The sequence below is a fragment of the Bos indicus x Bos taurus genome, chromosome 2 (assembly GCF_003369695.1).
Source record: "Bos indicus x Bos taurus breed Angus x Brahman F1 hybrid chromosome 2, Bos_hybrid_MaternalHap_v2.0, whole genome shotgun sequence".
NCBI classification, from domain to species: domain Eukaryota; kingdom Metazoa; phylum Chordata; class Mammalia; order Artiodactyla; family Bovidae; genus Bos; species Bos indicus x Bos taurus.
Window position 1 is genome coordinate 113581383 of NC_040077.1, and position 23841 is coordinate 113605223.

The 23841-nt window shown below is 40.5% G+C and overlaps 1 protein-coding gene across 1 annotated transcript in view; it reads left to right on the forward strand.

Moving 5' to 3' along the window:
• Positions 1 to 23841, forward strand: part of NYAP2 (neuronal tyrosine-phosphorylated phosphoinositide-3-kinase adaptor 2) — a 271888-nt gene that overhangs the window by 157406 nt on the left and 90641 nt on the right. Inside the window, 3 exon segments of the mRNA XM_027514895.1 lie at positions 5315 to 5330; positions 10985 to 11006; positions 16594 to 16601. Of these exon segments, the coding sequence (XP_027370696.1) occupies positions 5315 to 5330; positions 10985 to 11006; positions 16594 to 16601 (46 nt within the window).

The following is a 23841-nucleotide window of genomic DNA, read 5'->3' on the forward strand; positions in this document are numbered from 1 at the left end:
TTGTTTTAGTCTTTCCTATCCTTATATATAATGGGGTTTCCCTTGGTTGCTTATGTCATCATCTTAGGAGGCCAGATATGTTCTTCTAGATTAATTGTATTTTTCCATTCTATAGGCATGCAGCTTCTGAACAGTTCTTCATTCTACTATGAAGAAGCATGTGTAAAGCCATTTTTTAAGCCAGAATGACTGCATGTGTGCATAAATCTTGCCTTTAATTGACCTCGACAAAGCATATACTTATTGCAGAATGAGTGCCTTGATTTAATGGCTCTGTGTCTTTCCTGAGAGTTTCTAGAATATGTATTGCTTTCTACACTTTTTCTTGTTAAGTGGAAGGGCAGTGATTTAAGACAAGCTCTTTTTATTTTTTTCTATTAATATGTATTAAATTAAGTTGATTATATGGAGCAGAACATGGGAACACATTGCCCTTTGGAAATCCCTGCTTTCTGACAGCTCCATCTAATGAGAACAGCTGAAAACTAACAAGAATTTTAAAAAAAGAGTTTAGGGGAGAAAGACTTATTCTTGCACTAAGGCTTGTGAATTTTTACAGAATATAAACCGCACAGTTTTTTCTTTTTTTTTTTTAAACTGGTATAAATTTGTTATAAGCAATGAATGAGCATGGGAAAAGGAAAAGTAAGGATTGTTTTACTGATATTAAAGGAAGAGAAGCATTTAAAGATTGTATATATTTAGTATCAAGTTAAAGAGCTTCAAAAGGTCTTGATTATAACTAACCTCCTTTTCCGTTCAGGGTTAATGTGATAGCCTGAGGATGTCATTTGTCGAGAGTTATTTATTAAGTATCTATCATGTGCCAGCTACAATGTTAGGTAACAGAGAAACAGGAAAGACGTGTTATCTCCCCTAAAAGACTTGACAACCCAAGGAAGCCCACTGATAATCAAACAGGCAGTCATGGTAAAGTGGGATCAGTTCCTGGGTGGAGGCGGGGGAGCAGAGTATAGGGCACACTATGTGAGCATAAATCAAGGGCACCTACCCCAACTTAAAGAGTCAGAGGAGGGTTCTTAGAGGAAGTGTCATGAATGCTGAAAATAAGGATGCAAGATATTTTAGAAATATTCTGTGTAAAAATACTTAAAATGACAAAGTGTATTGCAACTGAATGAGAAAGCTCTTCTTCCTCCAGAAAATATGGCAAAGCAAACTGATTTACATACTTGTAGCTCTAAATAACCAAAACTCTACTGTCCATATATAATTTTATTTGGGGAATTCAGATGTTTATTTTATCTTGTTTAATCTTCCATCTCTAGGAGATGTGAAGGGCTGGGTTATCTTTAAGAGAAAGGTAAGTGTTCACAGAGATGAAATTCAATTTGAGATACTCACTTCCACAAAATATTAAATAGACCTTGGACCCATATGTGAAATATAAATAAGAAACATGAAAATTAGAACTGGCCTGTTTTTATACATTTTAATTTTATTTTCTTTCTCCAAACTGTGGATAATATGGCCATGATTGTTTACACGATGGGTCTTCCCTGGTAAGTCAGCTGGTAAAGAATCTGCCTGCAATGATATGGGGCTCCCAATGGCTCAACAGTAAAGGATATGCCTGCAATGCAAGAGACACAGGGGATGTGGGTTTGATCCCTGGGTTGGGAAGTTCCCCTGGAGGAGGAAATGGCAACCTGCTCTGTATTCTTGCCTGAAAAATCCCATGAACAGAGGAGCCTGGTGGGCTACAGTCTGTGGGGTCACAAAGGGTCAGACACAACTGAGCACAAGGTTCACGTGATATATAAGCTTGAGGAAGAAAAGGAATGCATGTTCTATCTATGCTCCCTTAGATCAAAGAAGCCAGAGCCTTGTCGATCTGTCCCTTAGCTGAGATGCTTTCTCCTATTCCCATCCAACATTTAGATTTCTGTGGCTGTGAAAATCTTTGTTTAAGCAACACGTGCACACCAGCTTAGGGGTTCCTACATGGTGCTAGTGGTAAAGAACCCACCTGCCGATGCAGGGGACACGAGCCATTCATTCAATCCCTGGTTTGGGAAGATCCCCTTAAGGATGGCATGCAAACCCATTCCAGTATTCTTGCCTTGACAATCCCATGGATAGAGGAGCCTGGCGGTCTATAGTCCATAGGGTCGCAAAGAGTCGGACACGACTGAAGCAACTGAGCATACATGCATCTGCACCAGCTTGACAGTGGGTACTGGATTAAATATAAAATTGTCACATTAAAAATAGTTGAGTAAAAAGTTGTTGATTTGGTTGTAGTGGCAAAATGAGTGTTGAAACAACATTCTCACATGGTAATAGAGAAAGAGCTATGTCTTACAAGTGGAACAGAGAATGATGAAGAGCTTCTATACTTGTAATCTGGGATGTATGTAATGGAAGGATTACTGTCTTTCTCAGTCCCCAAACTATATGGAAATGCTGACTGTAGCCACTGAAAGCAAGTTAAATTCCTCCATTATGGGCCAATATGTCCAGAGAGGCAACTTCTTGTGATCTATGAGATTGTTCTTTTAACAAATATTTATTGAGTACCTACTATATTCCAGTCACTGTTCTAGGAGTTTCAGATACATCCATGAACAAATTTTTGCAAAAGGTGCATGACCTTTGAAATATTTATATTCTAGCGGGAGTAAGAAATTGATATATAATAGACATACTAAACCCACACATTGGCTAGTATGTTATGTGTGTGTGTTAGTTGCTCAGTCATGTCTGATTCTTTGCGACCCCATGTATTGTAGCCTGCCAGGCCCCTCTGTCCATGGGGTTCTCCAGGCAAGAATACTAGAGTGGATTACCACTTCCTTCTCCATGGGATCTTCCCGACCCAGGAATTGAACACAAGTCTCCTGCATTGCAGGCAGATGCTTTACCATCTGAGCCACCAGGGAAGCCTGACTAGCATGTTAGAATGCTATAAATGCTATGTTATAAATGTTATGTTATAACTGCTATGGGAGAAAGAAAAATCTAGACCAAGGCAAAGAGTTCCAAGAGGCTGGGGCACCTTTAAGAAGAGAGGGCAGAAAAGATTTCATCCTGATTTTTGAGTTAAGATATGCACTCAGTCTCATCAGAGGATGAGATGTTTAGATAGCATCACCAACTCAATAGCATGAATCTGAGGAAACTCTGGGAGATAGTGGAGGACAGGGAAGCCTGGCATGCTACAGTCCATGGAGTCACAAAGAGTCAGACACGACTTAGTGATTGAACAACAACAACACTGGATCAGTCTAGATCTGATCAGGAGAGAAAAATCATGCAGTTATTTGAAAAGGGAGGCTCACTGTAAAGAATCACTAATTATAACTGAGGATTAGAGTAATGGGAACAGTCAGAAAGAAGTAAAGAAAACTGCAAAACTGCAATGACTATAGGATTGAAGATGCAAGGAACAGTCACTGGTCCCAAGGCTGAGCTAGAGTGCCCCCTCCAACCTGGGTGAGACCCATGCCTTGTTGGAAGGCATAGCTGTGGATTATTGAATGGCAGAGACATCACCGCGGCGCAATGGTACTCTTACTGAAAATTCATATTCTGGAACTTCCTGAAAAACCACCTTTTAAGGTGCTGGCACTCATAGGAGTTTCTCATCAGTGGTACTCCTCTACCTGGGATTTGGCTTGCTGCAAGCAACTGATGTTTTGGGAGCCAGATGCTAGTGAAGCTATCTGCTCTGTGGGGTGGGAATTAGATGTGGGAAAGCCACTTTGTGCAGCATAAGGTTGGCTAGTGAGCCCGGGAACCAGGAAATAAAACCCTTTTCTGCTATAATGTTCCTCCAGCATCCTCTGTAGACAAAGCTTAACATTGTGCCAGCTGGCCCAGGAGAAAAAATTTAAAGGGCCTAAATTCCTTGTCACAAGCAGGAAAAGAGGATGCATTTGGAAGTGAGAGTCACCTAGTTGATAACTCATGTGGACAGAAAGGAGATAAGGACTCCCACTTTGGTGGGTGTCTTGAGGGAGTGCATTTCCAGTGGAGAAAACAGTTACCTGGAAGGTCCAAAATTGGAATTGCATAAGAAAAAGGTCAGTGTAAGGGGAGCATTGTGGGTTAAAATGACAAGACCATTAAGTGAGGTCAGAGAGGAAAAGAAGGTGAGACCCTGTAGAATCTTCCTTGTAGGTCTTCCTAGGGCTTGGTGTACAAGGGAGCCATTGCAGGGGGTGGAGCAGAAGAGTGGCAGGGTGTGTTTGTAAAAAATCTTTGTGGTCACTGTGGTGAGGATAAATTTATAGGGGTCAGATATAGAATCAGGAAGACAGCCAGGATGCTTTTGCAGTCATACAGATGAGTGCTTAAACCAAGGTTGCTTACCAGGGGTTCTCAAATTTTGGCCCCAGGGACTGGTTTGTGGAGGACAGTTCTTCCATGGACTGGGAGTGATGTGAGGGGAGATGGTTTCAGGATGATTCAAGCACATTACATTTCTTGGGCACTTTATTTCTATTATTGTTACATCAGTTCCACCTTAGGTCATCAGGCATTAGATCCTGGAGGTGGGAGACCCCTGGCTTAGACCAAAGTAGAAGTGGAATTGGTGAAAAATAGGAAAGTATTACCTTTTCTTTTGGGGCAGTTACTCAAAATCCTGTCTCCATTCCTTCCTTACTAGTGCTATAGATATAAATGTAGATACAGGTATAGATCTGGACGTAGATATAGATACCTAGATATACTTAGGGTATACTTGTCCTAGCTGTGAAAACTTTTTCCTTGAGAAAAGGATGCTAGTGCTCCGTATCCATGAAAACTCATTAAATGTGTGCTGTTGATTGCATTTTTTTTTCTGGCAATCTGAAATGTTTTAAGTCAAGAATGAGTTTTAGTAAAAGATCTATAGATGCTTAAATTATAAACATAGCAGACACGGCTAGTTCATCAAAGAAATAAATGCAAAAAGTTGTATTTATTGTTTGTGCTTTCGAAACAAAAACATATATAAGATGTTTTAAGGGCCGCCCTCTAGAGCAGCCCCCAAACCCTCTCCAGCCTTGCTTTTCTGCTGCTTGGCCTAGGTTGTGCCCACACATGAAGCTTGGGTTTCCCTCCAGCTCTCCAAACACATCCCTCCCTTTCCTTGGCCATTGCTCTTAGCCTTACCTGCATTGAAATGCCAGTCTACTTTCCCCTGACCCTGGGAAAATCCTCATGTCCACCACTCTCCTGCCCCAAACCTCTTGGAGTGAAGACTTACCCAGTTCCTTGCAGGACTGTGTTTTTTTCCAGAAATGTTTTGTTGTTGTTGTTTAGTCTCTAAGTTGTGTCTGACTCTTTGGAACCTTATGGACAGTAGCCCCCCAGGCTCCTCTGTCCACCGGATTTTCCAGCTAAGAATACTGGAATGGGTTGCCATTTCCTCCCAGACTCAGGGATTGAACCCGCATCTTCTGCTAAGTTGTGTTTTCTTAAAGATCTTACTCTTCTTTGTATCCCTACTAAATTCCCCAAAGCCTGCTGTATTTAATAAATACATATTGAAGTTGACTTTTATTTATTTGGAAAGAAAGTTGTAGAGATGAATACTAAACCTACTAATTAGACATATACTATGTAAGAAGAGTTGAGATCATTCTAACAAACTATTTTCCACCATTATGTGCCAGCTTAGGTCTGTGACCAGTAATTACTCCCCTGGAGTATTGAACTGAGAAGTAATTCCTTGCAACAGTATTATCCATGGAATTTCCCACCTCTCCAGGTACAATAAAAGACACAGTTTATTAATAGTTTGAATACTTTTTCCTATGAACCAGCATTAGTTTCCATTAATTCTTGCTCTTCCAGGGACTATCACACTAGACAGATGAAATTGTCTGTGATCCTTAATCTTTTAGCACTTCCCGAGTGAACTATTATACACGAAATATTCACATACCTTTATTAATACTCAAACTGGCACCAAAGGTAAGTACTTAATGTCTATGTATTAAGCGATATACCTCACTACTTAATTATATAATGCTCATGTGTCTCTGGAGAGTAGGAGGTTTACTGGGGATGTCAAATTTCCTGCAACTCTGAAATTATGCTAGCTTGGAGCAAAACAAAAATGCAGAGAGAAAGAAATGATGTGGGTTTTATTGCCATATTCTCTAAGAACGCTAAAGGAAAAATAAAACATCTGATGAGGACAGGAATAATCAAATTCTATGCAACAATGAAAATCCACAGCTTGACAAAAGTTGCTATGCTAGAAAATGCTTCTGAAAACATTTACTTCAAAACTAAGAACTTTCCATCCTAAGGGATAATTAATTGTGAGCTAAATTGTTTAGTTACTTTCAAGTAATAAGCCAAGCAAGATACTGAATGGTTCTTGTAATGAGAGCAAAATTTTTCAGAACTTGGCTATTTGAAATAGCTTTCTCCATTCCTAGAATAGTATTGAAATCCTATTTTTTTCTGCTTATATACATATTTTATCTGGTATCTTCTATCACAGTTTCCTGGTGGCATTATAATTATCCCTTCACATCTGTTTTCAACTCTAAGCAGTGAACTCCTGTAGAATAAGAATCACGTTAATCTAACACATGTTTGGTGCTAGTAAGCACTCAATTAAATATGTGTTGGAAGAATAAGAGAATCAAATACAACTCTTGTGACTCTAGATTGAGCAAATGAATATAGCATGGAGTCATTACCACAATGGGAAAGATCAGGAAAGAACTGAGTTTCAGGTTGATATGCTTGTAAGATGTCAATTGGAGAGAAAAGTGAATAATTGGATATAGTTCTCTGGGGAATTGAGGTAGCACTATAGATTTGGTGATCATTAGAATAAAGACAGCATTTAGCCACTGGATCAGATAGAGTCACCTTGGGAGACAAAGATGTGGGTCAGAGGGTCTAGAAACATCCCTTGTGTAACTCAAGACTCAAGTAGGTATGAAAGAGGTCAAGAAAGAGAACAGAAAAATATCCAGTAAGTTAGGAGGGAAACAGGAGGGTAAATTAAGAGCCAAGGAGAATTAAGCTATAAAGATATAGTGATGAGTGGCAACAAGCCATAGAGAGCTTAGCTAAGTGGAGGGCAGAAGTGTGCCTGTTAGATCTGGCCGTTTAGTGGTTGTTGGTGATCAGGACAAAACTAATTTGGGGACTGGAGGAGGTAGAAATTGAAATTAAAAGGGGGTTGCAGGGAAAATGGACTAGGAGGAAGTGGAGAGAGGGCAAATGTAATTTTGGGGGGAAGGCAGGCTATGAAAAGGAATCGAGAAAAGGGATTTAAGCTGGAAGGAAATGAGAGATAAGGGTAAGATACATGTGTACATACTTTAGTGAACTACAGGAGGAGTAAGAATGTGTTAGGAATGGTCAGTCAGGATCCAGAAAAGAGGGAAAGACTAATAGTCATGAGAAAGGAGGTAACCAATGGAGGAAAGCCCCCCCTACAACTGAAACAGATCATGGATACACTTAGGGCTTTTACCTCTGTACTCAAAGAAAATGAAGATAGGTATAAATTCTGGTTTGTGTCTTAATTTGATCCTGAGACTAAAGAAATTTCTCTCTGGTGGTGTTCCAGTAATCTTTGGCTACGTAGCAAACCACCCCACAGCGTTGTGGCTTGACAGTGATTTGTTGTTGCTCATTCTGGGGTTTGACCAGACTCAGCTGAGTAGTTCTGCTCCACATAGTGTCACTGAGATCACTCATAGTACTGTATTCAGCTGAGAGCTTGGCAAGAAGATGGTCTTCCAGCCTTCGGGTTTTTTTTCATGTGGATTCTTATACATCAGTAGTCTATCATTATAGCATGGCAGCTGTCTTCCAAGGACAATTATTTCTATGAGGACACATTTGATATTCAAGTATTCATACTGATATTTCAGTATTTATCTGCTTGTATTATGCATTGGCCAAGCAAGTCTCATGGTTAAAATGAGACTTAATATGGGAGAGGCTTTACAAAGCCATTCATGCCAGGAGGTGAATTCATCAGGAACCACTCATTTTTCATTGTTGTGGACATAACCATTCCATTAAAGGGTCTGATATCATAAAGTTTTTGGCTTTAAAATGGGGTGAAAATTGATCAGGTTTTATCAATAATTTTGAAAGTATTTTCTAAAAAAGACAAAAAATAGGCATTTAATTAACTAGCCTATGATAATCTGAGAATGAAAAAGTTCGCTTAAAACTCAACATTCAGAAAACTAAGATCATGGCATCTGGTCCATCACTTCAAATGGCAAATAGATGGGGAAACAATAGAAACAGTGACAAACTTTAATTTGTGGGGCTCCAAAATCACTGCAGATGGTGACTGCAGCCATGAAATTAAAAGACACTTGCTCCTTGGAAGAAAAGTTATGACCAACCTAGACAACATATTAAAAAGCAGAGACATTACTTTCCCAACAAAAGATCCATCTAGTCAAAGCTATGGTTTTTCCAGTAGTCATGAATGCGTGTGAGTGTTGGATTATAAAGAATGCAGAGTGCTGAAGAATTGATGCTTTTGAACTGTAGTGTTGGAGAAGACTCTTGAGAGGCCCTTGGACAGCAAGGAGATCCAACCAGACCATCCTAAAGGAAATCAGTCCTGAATATTCCTTGGAAAGGTTGATGTGAAGCTGAAGCTCTAATACTTTGGCCACCTGATGCGAAGAACTGACTCTCTGGAAAACACCCTGATGCTGGGAATGATTGAAGGCAGGAGGAGATGGGATGACAGAGGATGAGATAGTTGGATGGCATTGCCAACTCAATGGACATGAGTTTGGGTAAACTCCAGGAGTTGGTGATGGACAGGGAAGCCTGATGTGCTGCAGTCCATAGGGTCGCAAAGAGTCAGACAGGACTGAGCAACTGAACTGAACTGACTGAATCTGATCCTTGTCTCTTAGCCCTCACTGCTATTACTTTTTTTTTTTTTCTGGTACTAGAATTTTCATGTTTCAGTGGTAATAAAACAATAAGCAGTGGAATACATATTTTAAAGTAGCCCACGTTTTTCTTCCTGGTGTGCTCCTATGGCCTTAATAGGAACTATTCGTAGTATAAAAATATTCCCCAATCCAAAAACAGCTGTAAAACTGTCATCTGAAAACATTGATCCTGGTAACAACTAATGCACAGATCATGGGAATTTTGAATACCACTTGTGAAATAATTACAGTTTTCTAAATGCAATATTATAGCAGCTTATAGAAACCGGGAGCATTTTCCAGTTTTCCTTTTCAATTTTTTGTCTTTATGTATTTTCTATACAAAATATGTTAGTGCTTTTGGGATGGTTTTTGTACACCAAAATAATCATGCTTGAGCTTTCTTCCAGAAGGATTTATGTTTTGACCAGCTATTCGGAAAGAGGTGTGAGCAAACAAAGTAAATATAGGCTAGGGTGGGAGGAAAAAAACAAGAATTTTGTTTCTTATGTTTTAAAAATACATTTCATGCACTTCAGCTGGGTTTTTACTTGATTTCCTGTTCCTTCCTATTTTCAAATTATAGACAGAACAAGGTCAGATCAAATCTGGGTTAATCAGTGAACCATTCTCTTTTCCTTTTCCTGGATCTGATCTATTTACTGTCGCCCTTACAATAAAAAATTCTTTGCTGTTAAAATCTTTTAGTCATAGTCTTATGTTAATAATAAGATTTTAGGGGTCGCCAAACCCTCCAGACCTAAGGTCTATCCATTCGTTAACGATGGTAGATAGTGTAACTAATAGTTCTGGCCCATACATCACTGGATGCCATAGTAGGCTTTCCTGAGGACATGGAAGAATGCCTTCATCCTATCCACAGAGGACCGCTTCCATACAAACCAGCCTAATCCTGATTAATCCCTGTTTCTGCCTTTGCTTGCTAAAAATAGTCAAAATCATTTAGAGCTGATACGAGGACAACAGAAGCCTCAAGAGTTTCTAGAGTCGTCCTGACAGCTGGTGAGGGATACAGATGGAAACCTTGTTTGGAGATGTTCCTCTCTCCCCTCCATTTCTGCTCACTCTAGGTAGGGATCATCTAAATATTAGTTAAGCATTTTCTCCTCCTGGCTTCCATGGTGACTCAGTGGTAGAGAGTCTGCCTATAATCTAGGAGAATCAGGAGACTTGGTTTCGATCCCTGGGCTGGGAAGAGCTGCTGGAGGAGGAAATGGCAACCCACTCCAGTATTCTTGCCTGAGAAATCCCACAGACAGAGGAGCCTGATAGGTTACAGTCCAAAATGTCACAAAAAGTTGGACACGACTGAGTGACTGAGCCTAAATGATATACCCCTCCACACTCACAATCACACAAATTCTTGTACCACAGTCCAACAGTCCTTACCCTGCTCTCTGTTTCTATTAGCAGCTATTACCTTCTAATATACCATTTAATTTATTTGTGGCTATATATTTTCTGAGTGCTATTAGCATAAAAACTCCCTGAGAGCACGAATCTTCTCATTGATGGATTCTTACCAGCTAGAACATCTAAAGATTTGTTAAATTTCTTCATATGTAAATAAATGAATTTAAAATGTGATAATACTGGAAATCTGGCTTTTATAAAATGGATATTCTCTTTTGAGGAACATTCTCCTAAGCAAACAAAAAACTTTTTTTCATTCTGAAATAATTCTGTGTATATGCTTTCATAAGTATGCAGTGCATATAATTTTAGTGTACGCCAAACATATTACAGAGGCCAATGTCAGTGGCTATAAGCTAAATTTTAGTAGCTGAACAAAATGGAAATTTTGTTCTTGATTATGTCATAGTCCAAATGTGGGTGCTTATGGTCTAGTGTGGTTTCCTCATATATGGTAATTCAGACACACAAACTTTTTCAATGTGTGACTCTCCTGTTTGTGGGACACCTCAGTCATCAATGTCCAGCTGGGTTGAGGGGAAATAGATGGATTTGTAGTCATCTTGGATTTGAGGAGCCATACCTCACTTCTGTTGATTCCATTTCTTTAATCAGAATTGTCACATGACTCCACCTGGGTGCAATAGGATATGCAGCCTCTGGACAGCTCCTTCCTAGGCTCTACACTATGGTGTGTGTGTGTGTGTGCACATGTGTGTGTGTGCATGTGCATGTTCAGTTGTGTCCAACACTTTGTGACTCCACAGACTGCTGCCCTCCATGTTCCTCTGTCCATGGAATTTTCCAGACAAGATTACTGGAGTGAGTTGCCATTTCCTTCTCCAATGAATCTTCCCAATCCAGGGATTGAACCTGTGGCTCTTGAGTATCCTGCATTGGCAGGCAAATTCTTTACTACTAGTGCTATGGTACCCCACTCCAGTACTCTTGCCTGGAAAATCCCATGGACGGAGGAGCCTGGTGGGCTGCAGTCCATGGGTTGCGAAGAGTCAGACATGACTGAGCGACTTCCGTTTCACTTTTCACTTTCTTGCATTGGAGAAGGAAATGGCAACCCACTCCAGTGTTCTTGCCTGGAGAATCCCAGGGACAGGGGAGCCTGGTGGGCTGCCATCTATGGGGTCGCACAGAGTGGGACACAACTGAAGCGACTTAGCAGCAGCAGCAGTGCTACCTGGGAAGCCCCTACACTATGGAAGGTGAGAATGAATTTTGACGAACTGTTTATTATCTCTGTTGCAATTCCTGACCAAGCTCTTCTGCAGCTTTACTTCCCATTAACAGCTTTACTATCATAATATTGCATGGTAACTTGAAGAATATAATGGTTGACAACATTGTCCCTGGCTCTGTCCAACTTCAGGCTACAGGTCAGGTTCAAGTATGCACCAGATATCTTTGATACCGGGACATAAGCTAAGCTCTTAGCATTGGTATTGGGGGCAGATTTTCTCATAAGCATGATTGAAAGAGTCCAACTCAAACCACCCATATCCAAACCCTCTTCTAAGCTATAGAACAGATTGTGTGCATGCTCAGTCACTCAGTCTTGTCTGACTGTTTGTGATCCCATGGACTATAGCCCTCCAGGCTCCTCTGTCTGTGCAATTTCCCAGGCAGGAATACTGGAGCATGTTTCTGTTTCCTACTCCAGAGGATCTTCCCGACCCAGGGATTGAACCCACATCTCCTGCATTGGCAGACAGATTATTTACCACTGTGCCAACTGGGAATCTCCATAGAATAGACTAGGTCTGCTAATTTCATTGATCAGTGCAACTCACATAGCTAAGCTCAACAAATAAGGAAGATTGTTGCACCTGTGGCATGTAGAGTATGATAGGGAAGTAAGTATCTGATGACAGATTACTTCCTCCACAGGCTTATGTTGAGCAGCTTCAAACATAGAAGTTGAGGTTAGTATGGCATCTCAAATGGTTTCACCTGAGAATAGAGGGTGCACTGAAGTGTGCGATTCTTAATACGCAGAGATCACAGGTTAGTAGAGGCTCTTTTGAATTAACAGTTCCCAGAAATAACTTCCCGTTTTCTCATGATCCTTATATATACAGTTATCCCATCTTTTCTTCCGTCCAACACTGTCTTTATGTTCCAGTCTTTTCAGGCTAGTTCCTGTGCTCATCACACACCAAAGACATTCTCTTCTGGTTTTGGCTAGTATTATTATTTGCATGACATCTGTCACCTGGAATTCTTGCTTCTCTCCATCTCTTTTAATAGCCATCCATTGAAGACTTAAGAGATCTCATCATTTCTTTGAAAATTTCTTTACCTTCTGGGTACTGACTGACTTCTTTCCTCTCTGCTCCATGTATCCATCCATCCTTTTAACAGTATTTAATGCTCCGAGAGTTGGTGATAGACAGGGAGGCCTGGCGTGCTACAATTCATGGGGTCACAAAGAGTCGGACACGACTGAGCGACTGAACTGAACTGAACTGAATATATATCAAGCATTCGTTTACAAAATGTGGATATAATATGAATAAGATAATGAAAAACTTCAATTTTGTGGAGTTTATATTTTAGTGGGGAACGTAGAACCAAGACACAAATATAGTTTTAAATCTATGAAAATGAATCTCTGCATCTATGGAAATGGGAAAATATGACTTTATAGGGGGAATGAGCAACATTATATAGATGGTCAGGAATGACCTTCTCAATATTTAAACTGAAAACAAAATAGCCCATGTAGCTATAGTCAAATATATAATTTTAAGCAGAGTCAGCATACCAAAAGTATTTGTAAAGTATCTCCTTTATCCCCACACTGGCATCCATTTCTCATATTTAACTTGTTGGGTGAATACAAAAAGGACAAAGTAGAATAAGGCTAGGCTGTTTGCCAGGGTCTATAATTTGCTCAATTATTTTAGAATTAGGTTAATTTACCTTGTTTTAAGGGTCTTATTTTTTTTTAACAAAGCCACAGTTGAACAAATATGGTAGAATAATATTGCCTACTGTATTATGACTCTACTTTAAAAGATCAAGAGAAAAATTAACAAAGGTCCTCGTTCATATTTTCTTACCCTGGTTTTCTTGTCCTCAGTTTGTATTGTTTTTGGTGTTGACTGGTTTAATCCCAATTTCCCAAGGAAGTGATCTGACTGTGGAGGGAGGACAAACTTGTCCCCATCAACATTGAAGGTATTTTGGATTCTGATTAAGAACTAAGTGGTGATGTAGATAATAAAATGGGGATTTGAGATTTCCACTGTTTGCTTCATGTTAGTTTCCTACTGCTACTATAACAACATACCACAGACCTAGTGATTGAAACAACATAAATTCATTGTCTGATAATTCTGTCTGACATGAGCCTCTCTGGGCTAAAATCAAGATGTTAGCAGGGTCGCATTCCTTTCTGGAGGCTCTAAGGAATTCTCTCTTTCCTTGACTTTTCCAGCTTCTGTGTGTTAGTCAGTTAGTCATGTCCAATTCTTTGCAACCCCGTGGACTGTAGCCTGCCAGGTTCCTCGGCATGGAATTCTCCAAGCAAGAATACTGGAGTGGGTTGTCATTTCCTCTTCCAGGGGATCTTCCCAACCCAGGGATTGAACCCGGGTCTCCCACATTGCATGCAAATTCTTTACAGTCTGAGCCACCAGGGAAGCCCTTTCCAGCTTCTAGAGGACACATAAAGTTTTTGATTTATGACCCTCTTCCTCCATCTCCAAAGCAAGCAATACCTGGTCGAATCCTCATGACACATCTCTCTGACCAGCTTCCATCATCACATCACTTCCACTGACCACAGCCAGCCAGGTAACAGATCCTCTGTTTTAAAGGTTCATGAGATTCAGTGCACTCACTGGCTAATCTCTTCATCCCAGAGTCCTTTACCTTAACCATATCTGCAGAGTTCCCTTTGTTGTCTAGGATCATGAATTCTAATTTCCAGATTTTTTAGGATTTGGGCATCTTGGAGTCTGCCACAATTCTCTCTACCCAGCTTTCTTGAAATTAATGAGTGACATCCCTAAATGCGGACAGCCTTCCCAGAGAGAGCCATTCTTTACTGATTCCTGGGAATGCATAAGGTTAATGAAAGTGTTTTCTTAGCACTGCGACACCATTCAACTTCTGACCAAGAACTCTTTGTGACATGTTACGGGAAAACTCCCTCCTGTTTGGCTTCTGTAGCTGGAATTTGAATCACACCGTGTGACTGTTCTATGACAGCCTGGAGAAATTCTTTCTATTACATTGGGAGGTCAAAGCAGTCTTCCCATCCCCTCCCCAATTGTTTGTGTTTTAGCATTATCCCCTTCTTTCCTTTTGATGGATTCCAAATTGTTCCTGGGAGGAAACTCTGGTGATAATTCTAATTTCAGCAGCTCTTGCTCTGGGGACTGATCTGGGCCTTGTCTTTGATATTGTGCTTCTCTAATCATAATCCTGACTTTCTGAAATATGAGTGTCGGTAGAGAAAAGGCTTGCCAACCCCATCGCTCATTTATCACTGAGACGATGCTTTTAAGGAAGGTCTTAAATGAAGGCATTGTACAAATGCCAAAAAAAAAAAAAAGGCACTATGTCTAGGGATTAGTGAAAGCTTCCCATTGTCTGACCTCAATTAGAAAAAGCAGAAACATTTCTAAGGATTGCTTTTGAGACGCCTAAAGTGGCCGGCTGGATTGGAGTTAACTCTCTCCTAAGTCGAAGCTTTTTGCCATTAGTGATCTAGTAACCTCATTCCTTTACTTCTTTTCGGAAACTCCTCATGAATTGATGGAGGGCCCTCTCCTCAGTGACTGAGACTGGATTTAAACTCATGCATACTGGAAGTGATGAGGAATAACTGTGTGCAAAATAATGGAAGAAATTTAAATATTTCTGAAAAGATACATAAACATACGATTAAAAATTGGGGGTTGGAATGAAGTGAAATTCCTCAAGCTTTTTCTCATTACTATCTCTATAAGGAGTCTTGCTGCTAGTGCAGCAATGCAGGATACGTGAGATGCAGTTCCTTGCTGCCAATGCAGGATACATGAGATGCAGTTCAGTCCCTGGATCGGGAAGAACCCTCGGAGGAGGACATGGGAACCCACTGCATTATTCTTGCCTGGAGAATCCCATGGACAGAGGAGCCTGGTGGCTACAGTTCATGGGGTCACACAGAGTCAGACACAACTGAAGTGACTTAGCACACATGATCACAAGGAGTCTTCTAGGTATATTCTTCCTCACTGTCTGCCCTCCCATGATATTTTAATACCACTGATAACACTGTATATCTGACGATGTGTGATATGTCTATTCATTCTTTATATGTGAAAAGAGTAAGATATTTTCCTCCTGCCCCCCAAACTAATGTTTGTCTCCTTGAGGAAGATGTTGCCCTGTTGTAAAGCTTGATATAAATTGAAACTGTACACTTAAAAAAACATCCTCACCATTTTTATAATATTACAATTATTTTAAAAGTGAAACTTGATTTGACGTAGATAAATAAACTGTGGAAAATTCTGAAAGAGATGGGAATACCAGACCACCTGATCTGCCTCTTGAGAAATTTGTATGCAGGTCAGGAAGCAACAGTTAGAACTGGACATGGAACAACAGACTGGTTCCAAATAGGAAAAGGAGTACATCAAGGCTGTATATTGTCACCCTGTTTATTTAACTTATATACAGAGTACATCATGAGACACGCTGGACTGGAAGAAACACAAGCTGGAATCAAGATTGCTGGGAGAAATATCAATAATCTCAGATATGCAGATGACACCACCCTTATGGCAGAAAGTGAAGAGGAGCTAAAAAGCCTCTTGATGAAAGTGAAAGAGGAGAGTGAAAAAGTTGGCTTAAAGCTCAACATTCAGAAAATGAAGATGATGGCATCCGGTCCCATCACTTCATGGGAAATAGATGGGGAAACAGTGGAAACAGTGTCAGATTTTATTTTTCTGGGCTCCAAAATCACTGCAGAGGGTGACCGCAGCCATGAAATTAAAAGACTCTTACTCCTTGGAAGGAAAGTTATGACCAACCTAGATAGCATATTGAAAAGCAGAGACATTACTTTGCCAACAAAGGTTCGTCTAGTCAAGGCTATGGTTTTTCCTGTGGTCATGTATGGATGTGAGAGTTGGACTGTGAAGAAGGCTGAGCGCCGAAGAATTGATGCTTTTGAACTGTGGTGTTGGAGAAGACTCTCGAGAGTCCCTTAGACTGCAAGGAGATCCAACCAGTCCATTCTAAAGGAGATCAGCCCTGGGTGTTCTTTGGAAGGAATGATGCTGAAGCTGAAACTCCAGTACTTTGGCCACCTCATGCGAAGAGTTGACTCATTGGAAAAGACTCTGATGCTGGGAGAGATTGGGGGCAAGAGGAGAAGGGGACGACAGAGGATGAGATGGCTGGATGGCATCACTGACTCGATGGACGTGAGTCTCAGTGAACTCCGGGAGTTGGTGATGGACAGGGAGGCCTGGCATGCTGCGATTCATGGGGTCGCAAAGAGTTGGACACGACTGAGCAACTGAACTGAACTGAACTGATGTTGTTTCTAACTTATTTTGACAGAAATAACACCATGATATATGCATATTCTTGTATGTATCTTTTCATATGTGACTGGATATTTCCTTGGAATCCATACCTACAAGAACAATCTTCCAGCAAATGCACTTCCCAAGGCATTTGATACAGGATGCTAAATTACTCACAAAACTGCATGGTTCCTTTCAAAAGGCCATAATCATAGCAAAATTTGTCTGGGATCTGGGTAATTAAGTGGTATATTTCCTCCCAATAAAATATTACATTCACAGCCAGATGATTGGGCATATTTTTAGAGGGTATAATTGTTCAATTGGAGCAGAAATTCTCTTGCAAGCAGGCACTGGCAGGAGATTTGTGACGTGTATAGAATTTTCCATGTGTAACTCAACTGTCCAAAACTATAGGGGATTTTGTGAGAAAGGGCCAGGAAAAATGATGATTATCCATGTTGCTTTTTGCTTGATTCCTTCTAAAATACTTTCTTTTATTTATTTTTTTCTTTTTTAAATTAATTTTTATTGGCATATAGTTGCTTTACAATGTTGTTAGTTAATAACTGCTGTACAGCAAAGTGAATCAGCTGTATGTTAACATATATCTCCTCTTTCTTTTTTTATTTTTTTTAATTTTTTTAAATTTTATTTTATTTTTAAACTTTACATAATTGTATTAGTTTTGCCAAATATCAAAATGAATCCGCCACAGGTATACATGTGTTCCCCATCCTGAACCCTCCTCCCTCCTCCCTCCCCATACCATCCCTCTGGGTCATCCCAGTGCACTAGCCCCAAGCATCCAGTATCGTGCATCGAACCTGGACTGGCAACTCGTTTCTTACATGATATTTTACATGTTTCAATGTCATTCTCCCAAATCTTCCCACCCTCTCCCTCTCCCACAGAGTCCATAAGACTGTTCTATACATCAGTGTCTCTTTTGCTGTCTCGTACACCGGGTTATTGTTACCATCTTTCTAAATTCCATATATATGTGTTAGTATACTGTATTTATGTTTTTCCTTCTGGCTTACTTCACTCTGTATAATAGGCTCCAGTTTCATCCACCTCATTAGAACTGATTCAAATGTATTCTTTTTAATGGCTGAGTAATACTCCATTGTGTATATGTACCACAGCTTTCTTATCCATTCATCTGCTGATGGACATCTAGGTTGCTTCCATGTCCTGGCTATTATAAACAGTGCTGCGATGAACATTGGGGTATACGTGTCTCTTTCCCTTCTGGTTTCCTCAGTGTGTATGCCCAGCAGTGGGATTGCTGGATCATAAGGCAGTTCTATTTCCAGTTTTTTAAGGAATCTCCACACTGTTCTCCATAGTGGCTGTACTAGTTTGCATTCCCACCAACAGTGTAAGAGGGTTCCCTTTTCTCCACACCCTCTCCAGCATTTATTATTTGTAGACTTTTGGATCGCAGCCATTCTGACTGGTGTGAAATGGTACCTCATAGTGGTTTTGATTTGCATTTCCCTGATAATGAGTGATATTGAGCATCTTTTCATGTGTTTGTTAGCCATCTGTATGTCTTCTTTGGAGAAATGTCTATTTAGTTCTTTGGCCCATTTTTTGATTGGGTCGTTTATTTTTCTGGAGTTGAGCTGTAGGAGTTGCTTGTATATTTTTGAGATTAGTTGTTTGTCAGTTGCTTCATTTGATATTATTTTCTCCCATTCTGAAGGCTGTCTTTTCACCTTGCTAATAGTTTCCTTTTATATGCAGAAGCTTTTAAGGTTAATTAGGTCCCATTTGTTTATTTTTGCTTTTATTTCCAATATTCTGGGAGGTGGGTCATAGAGGATCCTGCTGTGATGTATGTCAGAGAAAATACTTTCTTTTAAAAAACGTTTTATTTTGCATTGGGATATAGTCAGTTAACAATGTTGTGTTCATTTCAGGTGAACAGTGAAGGGACTCAGTCATACATATACATCCTTTCTTCTTCTTCTTCTTTTAGTATTTTAGAACTAGCTACTCCTTTCAGCTTAGCTTCTGTGAACAGATTTTCTGCTGAAGTTTTACATGGCAAAGATGCAGATTACAAAGGAAGTATCTTCCCCAAACTGTTTTTTGTTGCTTCTCATGACTTTATCAATTCAGTATATATTTCTTGTGCAACTGACAGATGACAAGCACTTCTACAGGCCTAGAGGATACAGCCATGCCTACAAACATTTGTAGGTATATGTTTTAGAGGAGGTAGACAATTCTACTTATTCCAAGTAGATATAAATATATAATATAATGGAAGTTAATGATAAGTACTATGAAGATATAAAGTGAGCAGTGGTGAGGGGGGTGAAGAGGCAAGGGGATGACTATTTCAGATATATAAAATAGATAACTAATAAGAACATACTCTATGGCACAGGGAACTCAATTTCATACTCTGTAATGATCTAAATGGGATTAGAATCTGAAAAAGAGTGTTGTGCACACACATATATAATGGGAACCCTCTCCAATGTTCTTGCCTGGAAAATTCCATGGGCAGAGGAGCCTGGTGGACTACAGTCCATGGGGTTGCAAAGAGTCGCTCAGTCATATGAGTGACTGAGCATAGCACATATACATACATATATACATATATATATATATATATATATGTAATTGATTCACTTTGCTGTACAGAACAAAACAAACATAACTTTGTAAATCAACTATGTTCCAACAAAGAATATTATTCCAGTGAAATTATATAATCAACTAATTAAAAAGAAGGACAGATAAAACCTTTTGAGCAGAATTAAAATTAAATGATGGAACAAGCCTTGCAGATATCTGGAGGAAGACCATCACAGATAGAAGGAAGAACAAGTACAAAAGTCCTAAGATCAGAAGATGCTTGGCAATTAGGAAGAGGAAGGAGGTCAGTGTGGCAGGAGCAGGGTGAGCAAGAAGGACACAGGTAGGAAAAGAAGTTGGGGAGGTAGACAAATATTTTGGGTAATGTATGGCATTATGAGATACAGTGAGAACTACACAGCATCTCCAATTTTGAATCATTACAGCCACTTGTTCAACAAATAGCTTAAAACTTCTGCTTCACCCCAGAGCCCTGGCTAGACACCGGGTATGTAAGATGAAGGCAGGCAGGGCTCTCACTGAGGGAACATTCCAGGGTGAGTGATCTCCCTGCTTGCACACCCCTGGCCCTGAGCTGCTTTGTAGTTGTCTTTATTGTTGTTGTTGTTCAGTCACCCATTCGTGTCCAGCTCTTTGCGACCCCCTGGACTGCGCACACCAGGCCTCCCTGTCCCTCACCATCTCACAGAGTTTGCCCAAGTTCTTGTTGATTGCATCAGCGATGCCGTCCAGCTGTCTCATCCTCTGACGCCCTCTTCTTCTGCCCTCAGTCTTTCCCAGCATCAATGAGTCGTCTGTGCGCATCAGATGACCAAAATACTGGAGCTTCAGCATCAGTCCTTCCAGTGAATATTCAGGGTTGATCTCCCTTAAGATTGACTGGTTTGATCTTCTTGCTGTCCAAGGGACTTTCAGGAGTATTCTCCAGCACCACAGTTCAAAGGCATCACTTCTTTGACATTCTGTCTTCTTTACAGTCCAGCTCTCACAACCATGCATGACTACTGGGAAGATCATAGCCTTAACTATATGGACCTTTGTCTTACCTCCTCCTAAACTACCTCTTAGTTTGGATAAACTTGGACCACATCTCTTGTCCTGTTCTAATCGTGACTTTTTTGCTGCTCTTCATACTATTAGTTCCTCTACATGGGTCACAGATAAGATGTCTGATGATGAGACAAGGTCACCCGCTTATCTACTTCATTGCCAAATATCTTTGAATTGAAATTAGTAACAAGTGTTTAGAATGAATGAGAACTATGAACATTTACATCTTTTTCTTGCAGTCATAGAGGCAATTGTGGTTTATTATGATAGGGCTATTGTGGGTGAGGGAGTTGGCATTAGAGCTCAGTAAGAGCTCACCTTGTGGTTGTTGTTTATCCCCTAAGTTGTGTCCGACTGTGCTGTAACCCCATGGACTGCAAACCACCAGGGTCCTCTGCCCACGGAATTTTCCAGACAAGAATACTGAAGTGGGTTGCCATTTCCTTCTCCAGGGGATCTTCCTGACCCAGGTATCAAACCTGCATCTCCTGCACTGGAAGGTGGATTCTTCACTGCTGAGCCACTGGGAATAACCACCAGGGAATAATTCACCCTTACAGCTGCAATATAGAGATCAGTTTATTTTTAATAAAACAATATTTTTCATTTAGTAGCCTTCACATATCATTTTACTGTTGCACGCATTAAGTTACTGTGCCGTGTGCTCAGTCATGTCTGACTCTGTGACCCCATGGACTGTAGTACGCCAGGCTCCTCTGTCCATGGAATTCTCCAGGCAAGAATACTGCAGTGAGTTGCTATTTCCTACTCCAGGGGATCTTCTGGACACAAGGATCTATTGAACCAGTGTCTCTTGCATTTCCTGCATTGGAAGGCAGATTCTTTACCACTGAGCCACCTTGGAAACATATTTAGAAATTAAATATTAAGTCATCTGCTCACCCACCCCCAAAGGAGTGGGGACCCCATTTTTTCATCTGTTTCTTTTTATTCAGCTCTCTGTCTGGAACAGGCTTTTACCACATTCATGGCAGTGAACATAATACTGCAAAAGGAATAATTAATGTCTGGCTTCCTGCTTTTGAAATGTTCTGGGCCTAACTGGACCATAGTGAAAAGATTAGAATGTTAGGAAAAGCTCACTAGAAATCTGCAAGACCTGGAAGACGGGGTGGGGCAGGAAAGAGTGGGCACAGCAGTTTGGATTACGGGTGCTTTTGCTACTTCTTTTGTCAGTTGTGAGTCTCACTTGCTGGTAAATACTTAGAAATTATATGTGTTTTTGTTTCCCCTTTAAATGGTACATTCACTGGGGGAAAGAACAGTTTCTGCTATGGCTTTGTGTGGGTGGGTGACAAATGATACATAAAGGAGGAAAATGATTCTTTGAATCTGTTCACAGAAATACAGAGAACAATCTGAGAAATCCAGGGCATGTGGCTTCCTGCTCATTCTAAGGGCATTTGCCATATGTGTCCAATATCTCAATTATCTCTGTGACTCGGGAATTTCAGTTATTGTTTCAAGTAGCTTGCCAACATACACCACTGGAAAGGTCTTATGCTCTGGTCTAAGTGCTGTGTGCTTTAGGGTGATTGTCAGAGGTTTTTGGGACATGGGTTTGATTGCAAAGGATCCTCATCTCCAAGGTAACACCGACATTCCTATTGGCTGGGAACAGTTTGTCTTCCCTCTTTGGGTCTTTGTGCTATTTGAAAAGCATCATAGGAGCAAATTTACTTGAGAACGTTCAGAGTCCAGGAAATGGAAGAGGCGGCACTGTTCTCAACTACCCTGTGTGTGTGTTCTATATAGCTTGTACCTGCTGAGTGACCCAGGACATGACCCCAAACCTTGTTCCTGTTAAGATCGACTTCTCCTCATTTGATCTCCCCACTTGCACGTCCCCAGCACCGAGCTCCTGTATAATGGTCTTATCTCTACCTAAACCACAATCTTAGTTTGGATAAACGTGCACCACATCGCTTCTCCTGTTTTAATTGTAACAGTTTTTGCTGGTTCTCATACTATGATTGGCTTCCCAGGTGGCTCAGTGGTAAATAATCCACCTGCCAATGCAGGAGACGCAAGATATGTGGGTTCGATCTCTGGGTCGAGAAGATCCCCTTGAATAGGAAATGGCAACCCACTCCAGTATTCTTGGCTGGAGAATCCCATAGACAGAGGAGCCTGGTGGGCTACAGTCTATGGAATCGCAGAGTCAGACACGACTGAGCACACACGGGCGGCATACTATGATTAGTTCTTTCTACATGGATCACGGATATCTCATGATGAAACAAGGTCTACCCATTTATCTACTTCATTGCAAAATATTTTTGAAGTGAAATAAATATAAAATAGTTTTTTGTTCTTTAATTAAAGATTTCTATGTATAAAGTTACAAGGACATACAAGAAAAAGTAAAGTGAAATGGACATAATAGCCTGGGGTGGGGAGAGTAGCATCTTTTTCTTAGGAGTTGGGAGAGGGTGAGGGTAAAGCCTAGATTATTTTTTTTTATTTATTTTTAATTGGAGGATAATTGCTTTGCAATGTTGTATTGGTTTCTGCTGTGTAATGTTGTGAATCAGCCATAAGTATAAACGTATCCCATCCTTCTTGGGCCTCCCACCCATCCCCCGTCTCACCCCTCTGGGTCGTTACAGAGCACCAAGCTGAGGTCCTGTGTTACACAGCAGCTTCCAGTTTCACACATGCTAGTGTGTATATGTCAATTCTACTCTCTCAGTTTATCCCACCCTCTCCTCCGCACGCTGCATTCACAAGGACATTCTCTACGTCTGCATCTCTATGAGCACTATGAAATTTTACATCCATCTCTTTGTAACTTTGCAAAAAATTTAATTTTGTTCTAAAACTTGCACTGTGCTTTGTGCTTGGATCTGGGGCTTCCGAGGTGAAGAAGGCAAACATAATTTTCCTACCTAGGGGAGAAGGAAGATATGAAGCAATCAATTAGGTAATACAAATAGGCATGTACCTAGAAATGAGGACACAAAAAAGAGAAGAGTTCCAGGGGAGGTTATTTTTAGATTGAATTTCCTGGAAAGAGGTCCCTGAGTGAAAATAAAACTAAGATTTGAAGTAAGGGGTGGTGAGGTGGGGCAGGGTGCTGGGAAGGGCCTTCTGATTCTAGGAAGTCCTTGATGGAGACTCATTTTCCTGATCTGAATCACTGAAAGAGAAGCCTCTGGCTGAAGCAAGCTCTCAAAGGGATGGGCACTGCAAGATGTGGTTGGAGCAAGAGATTTGAGCCACATGGTGGAAGATCTTATTTATTACAAAGATTATGAGGAGTCATTGCCAGATTTTGAGCA